The sequence below is a fragment of the Acartia tonsa genome, chromosome 14, assembly GCF_053477335.1.
Source record: "Acartia tonsa isolate MP-2025a chromosome 14, ASM5347733v1, whole genome shotgun sequence".
In the NCBI taxonomy this organism is placed as follows: Eukaryota; Metazoa; Arthropoda; class Copepoda; order Calanoida; family Acartiidae; genus Acartia; species Acartia tonsa.
The window spans coordinates 39,172,099-39,178,098 of NC_137273.1; the positions used below are offsets into that span (position 1 = coordinate 39,172,099).

Genomic DNA, 6,000 nt, shown 5'->3' on the forward strand with positions numbered 1-6,000 from the left:
ACAGATATTTGTATTAGAATTGCAAAGACATACCCCCCCCCCCCCCCATCACTATTTTAAATAAACTAACTCTGCCCTTAGGTTTTGAAGAGGGTGTATAAAGTAATATTGGTTGTAGGAACCAGCGTTTAAATAGCAAAAATGCGCAGCATCCTTTTTTATTCAAGTAAGACACTAATGATATCCCTAACTAACTTAAATAGTTTTAATCTAAAAACTTCGGTTTTAATATAGTCATAAACTCATAGCGTAAAATGACAACTATATCCAGAATTCTAACAAAGTTGAAAAGTTTGAACAAACCAATCAAAGTACCCAAGGTTTGTCAATAAATGAGATAACGTGATTATAAAAATTCGGATGCTAATGCCCTTTCCCTTAAACAATCGCACCACATCAACTGAAATAAATCTGATCATGGAAAGAAAACGAAGTGGCGGTTTTCATCGTATTTTCACAGTTGTTTTGATTATTTTATTTTATTTTATATTAGGTTAGGTTAGGTATATGAATGATTGCCCCCCAGTGTTAGAGCTTTCACAGGAGCTAGAAATAGGAGAAAAGCTACTGTGAAAATATAAGTACTTCGTTTTCTTTCCATGATTCAAAAAAATCTAGTCTGGTGATGAGTCTTTTGCTCCAATAGTAATGTATTAGATAATACCCAAAAAAAATATTTAGCACCCCGCCCCTTGATTAGTTTTAAACGCCACCCACGCAATTTTTATAATTAAGTAAGATATCAAATCTTTTTTAGGAGTGAAGCTTTTATATATTATAGCATGGCAGTCCGCTATGCAGAATCCTGGTCCGATAATGTATAATTTGTAATGCGTAACAACTCTAGAAATTAAATTTTGAAAAGGTAGAATTATTCATCCGATTAGGTTGCTTTGAAATGACTATTTATAGTATCGAATCTACTATCTTCTGTATGTATGTCCTTCTGTCTGTCGAAAATGAAGATAACGTTGGATTACCTAACTGTTGTACACTCTATATGTTATTTTTATATATGATATTCTATATGCCCTCACTTTTCATATTCTTTTTTTTGACTTGGCATACTTTGTTTTCAAAAAGCTTGATGACTATTTCACACAATTGTTCTTTTTTGGTTATACTACAAAAAAAAGTTTGTCCTTCTTAGGTTGCTATCATATTAAATCTTAATACTCTGAATTTAGCATCTGTTTGTAATTTTGTTTCATTAAGGGTAGGGATGATATATCAATAGCTTATTAAGATTATTTTTTTGACAAAGCCCAAATTGTGTCAAAAATGATCCATGTGACGTTTTAAAATTGAGGGAGATGAGTAGGAAAGAAAACCCCTAAAATAGAGATGGATAATGCCTCATTTTTATTACGTCACATGGATCATTTTTGATACAAATTTAACACAATTTAGGCTTTGTAATTTTTTTCTCTTTTTTATTTTTGTCAAAGTATAGAGGGGGCAGTAAACTGAATTTTGATAGGGCGGGGAACCTGTGCCGGCTTTAAAGTGTTTTTTTTTTAATATCAGCCAATAGCATCGGAAATATTAACACAGCCGCTACAAAAGAGCAGTTGAAAAAGGTCCCCACAACTGGAACCAGATAATTTAATTGAAAAATTACCAAACATTGAAACGCAAAAGTTTAAGATTTAAATAAACAATGAAAAAAGCCTAAAATAGAACGGTAGAATATAATAAATTAATATTAAAATTCTGATAAAGCCAAACAATTCTTAGAGAAATATTAGTTATTTCTCGCATCGTATTATAAACAGCTTTCGGCGGATATAGAATGTACAATTATAAGATGAAAACCTTTTTTATAGTTCCGAGGTGCCGAAGGCACGGGATAAAAAACTGGCTTTAATCTTATGATTGTACATTATTATATTCGTAGAAAGCTGGATATAATACGATGCTAGACATAGTTTTTTCGTATGGATGAGAACCGGTTCTTATCGTCCGGATTCGAATGAATACGAGAAAAAAGTTCATACTGCGTAGATACTGTATAGTCTAGAATGAGAATATAGGCTGCATTTGTTATGTAACCAGCAGACGTAAGGACATACTCTTTTTATAACTTAGCTTCGTTATTTAAATTATAATTTTTGTCGCCAAAACTAATTCATTACATATGTCTCAATCAATTAAAAATGTAAAAAGGCAATGTTGATTTTTTATATGTCCATACAATACTGCCAATATTACAAAACAGCAAGAGTTAAAAAAACAAAGCAGTGTCTCATTCCTGTTGGGCTACCCAGTATCCAATATAACCTAACCTAACCTGACACAAAGTAAAAAAACAAACAGGGTTAGACAGGGGTAAGATAGGGTTATTAAGGGAAAGCACCAAGAATTATCATATACATTTGCTCATCTATAATGTTTTTTTTCTTTGTTTAATTAAAAAACATTTTTGTTGTTTTATAGGAGAGTTTGTTATTTGACTGATGGTAAAGTATAACTGTTCAAAGGGACACTCTTGTAGTTTAATTCTACAGGGATCTAAAGGGATAAGACAATGGATGATAACTTGATGTACATACCCAATGTTAATACACAAAATTACCCCTTTGATAGATTACATTTTGTGGTTGAAACGTTTTGACTTGCATCTTGATAAAATTCCTTAAAATTCCCCAATGTTTTTAAGCCAACGAATAAGAAAATGTTATTATAAGATTTTGGAGACTACTGCAATAAACAGCCCATTTCCCCCTCTCTGTGAGTTAATTTTCAGTATAATATCTAATATAAATATAGCGAGTAGGGGGGGGGGGGGGCTTTGGATAATAAATTACGCTAGAAACCAAAAATTATGTACATGATCCTTCATTCTTTTGTTCTAGATTGGGTTGTTTTCAACTAGCAGTGACTAAACCAATTTATTCAATTAACCTACAGTTAAGGGGTAATTTTGTTATAATAATTTTGGATGAATATCAATTTATCGTTCACTGTCGTATATCTTGAGAGGATGTCTAGGGGCGTTGCCGCTGGTACCTATAATATTGTCAGTCGTAAGAAAAATAAAGTATTGGATTGTCCCCTTAAGTGCAGTATAGTTGTGCCAAAGCCAAAAACAATAATATAATATCTTTGCGGAATAGAATGCATCGATTTTTATTTTTTTGTTATTAATCACAAAGTATAGTTGTCCGCGGACAGGAAAATTAAAATTTATAGTATTGCATTGATTTATAATTGTTGTTTTGTGAGATAGGTAGGGGTCATTATTCTGTAAAATACACTGGTATCCAAAGTTTTATGACTGCTTAATCTTACTCGTTTGGCTTCGACTTCTTGGGTACTTGGATATTAGGAGTTCATTAGAGTCCAAAGTTTTCAACCAATAGTTTTGATCTACAGAAGAGGTAATTTTGTCTTATTCCTTAAGACCCCTGGTAGTTGTTGATTATTTTACTTAAAATCGACTGCTACTAAATTAACATACGTATTGCAGCTTTTTTTGCGTGTATTTGGTACACATATAGTGCCAATATTAGCGCAGCTACTCTATAACTAGGGTTTGTTCGTCTGTACTTCCTTCCTTGTCTATTAGAGAATTTAAAGCGAGAGATCATATTGGCCGCTAAACCGATATGGTTCTCCTTTACAGTGAAGGCACAGAGAAGGTTTTTAAACATTTAGCGAAATGTACCTACAACTTCAAAACTTCCATTTCTTTCCCTACAGGGCTATAGGGTTGTTGACGATACTCGTAATAATTTATTTACCACTCGTATCTAGAAAAGTAGAAAAATGGGCTAAAACCACCCCAAGACTTAAATCCCGGGCTCCCATAAAATGAAGAACTCGATAAGTTCAGTAGTTATCATGTTTTCATCAATATTATTGCTGCGCTGAATATGGACAACAACATCCTTGTCTGCTAAAACAATATGATATATTTTGAACATGTATTATAATTAATAGTATTGGCTTATTTAGTAATTTTACTTAAATTAAAAGCAAATAGTATTCTAAAATAATCTACACTTATTTCTTCCCCCAATCTAAGAAATATGTTGCTAACTAAACCCAAGCCCCTCCTAGCCCCTGCAAGAGGCAAATACCTTTCAGTAAACTAACAATATCGTGGGGCTAACCTAAACTAACAATTTTAAACCTGAGAAATCGAACTTAACCTAACCCATCTAATAGCTATTATAAGAAATGGGCGCAATTATGCAATCAATCCAACATCCTGCAGACAATCAACTCATTGATTTCACAACCTTTATCAATTCACTGTCTGAACATGTTAATGAGTTACGGTAATTTTTTTTTTTGCAAAATTTTAACATACTTAGTTCAAATGCCATTTTAAGTTAATGAAAGGTTGTAAATTTGACTTTTTCATTAAGGCAAGAATAAAACTGTAATCCGCTGACCTGCATGACGTCTATCCTTGTTTTGGCCAGTTCAATCTCTGTGTTGTTCTTCCTTTTGACGGCAGCGTCCCTAGTCTCCCAGGCCTTCTTGATCAACACATCTCTGCCGGCCTCAGAGTTCTGGAGGTCTTCCCTGAAAAGAAAATTATATTTATTAATAAATATAGAAAACAAATCCTATATTGGGCCAATGGGAAAACAAAGTAGGAAAAATCCGGCCATACCATTGGTTAAAAAAAGTACACTTTTACCACCCTAGGAGATTAATCAAATGAACCAGCCATTTTCGAGATATTTCGAGAATTAAAGTAAAGACCTTACAACTATATTATGATTTTTTGGAAAACTATTTTTTTATCTTCAAATTACAATAAAAAAATAAAAACATCAATTAGGATTTTAGATGGATTTTATGTAACTGTAAACTTTGGTTTTAATATTTTTGTGTGTTGTTTTTAGTAGAGAGGGTGCTCTATAATTCTTTAGGTTTGTATGTTCGTCAGACCGTCTAAAATGACTATAGAGACAGTTAAAAATTAGTTTAACAACGATTCTTAGGACAATTAGGTTGCATCTATTAATTACATTTATAAATAGCGAGGGGTTTATTAAATTTTACGACATCTAATTTCAGTTTAAACTTTCAAATATTGGAAGCGTGATTACTGTAAAGTTGTTTGATTTTTAAAGCTTTGCTTTGATGGATTTTGTCATCCTAGTTTCATATGCATATTAATAAGGCCTAATGTCTGTCTATAGCAAAAGGTGGGATAGATATTTTATATAAAAAAAAGATTGCATATGTTAAAATATGATTTTTCTTATCAAGTTTATAACTCCATTTAGTATTCTTAATTTGGGTTTAGCCTTTTTTTTTGAGGGGTAGGGGGTAAATTCTAGATAGGGAGAAAGAGGAAAATGATTCTTGAATTGATTTACTTCCCGTTTTCCTCCAATGTTTGCCAGATTGCTTTTAAAGAAGTTTTAGTGTCCATTGTCCTATTCCTATATTTCTGAATTTTAGGGCTCTTTAAACTGTTTTTAAAATTCTTATACCATCTTTAGTGGTTTTATTCAGGGAGGGAGTGGATAGCACCAGTTTGATTAATTTACACCCCTACCTCCCAGGACGGAATTAATACCATAAAAAAACCTAGTTTTTACCACTTTTATGGTAAAATTTTACCAGCCTATACGATTTAAAAGGTGGTAAAATTTTACCGTAATCGTGGTAAAAACACTTTTGGTGGTACTCTGTGACGCTTTTTACCAGCGATTTTTACCACAATTATCGGTAAAATTTTACCAGATTTCCGGTAAAATATTACCATTTTAGGACGCAAATTTATACCAGATTTTGACCAATTTTTACCACTTTTTTGGTAAAATTTACCGCAAATTTCTGGTAGATTTTACCGAAAAAGTGGTAAAACTGTTCAACACCTGGTAATATTTTTGCCCTAAACTGGTAAAATTTTACCAGAAATAGGGTAAATATGGTAAAAATTTACCAATAATTGTGGTAAAAACGGGTGGTAAAAATCACGAGAAAGTGGTAAAAAACGACCTTAATTATAGAAAAACCTCGCTTGTACACAAA

At 32.3% G+C, this 6,000-nt stretch overlaps 1 protein-coding gene across 1 annotated transcript in view; it reads right to left on the reverse strand.

The window, feature by feature from the left end:
• LOC145306063 (bicaudal D-related protein homolog) overlaps positions 1-6,000 on the reverse strand; it is a 318,688-nt gene that overhangs the window by 7,547 nt on the left and 305,141 nt on the right. Inside the window, exon 18 of the mRNA XM_080147993.1 lies at positions 4,401-4,533. Within this exon, the coding sequence (XP_080004119.1) occupies positions 4,401-4,533 (133 nt within the window). The remainder of the gene's footprint in view (positions 1-4,400; positions 4,534-6,000) is intronic.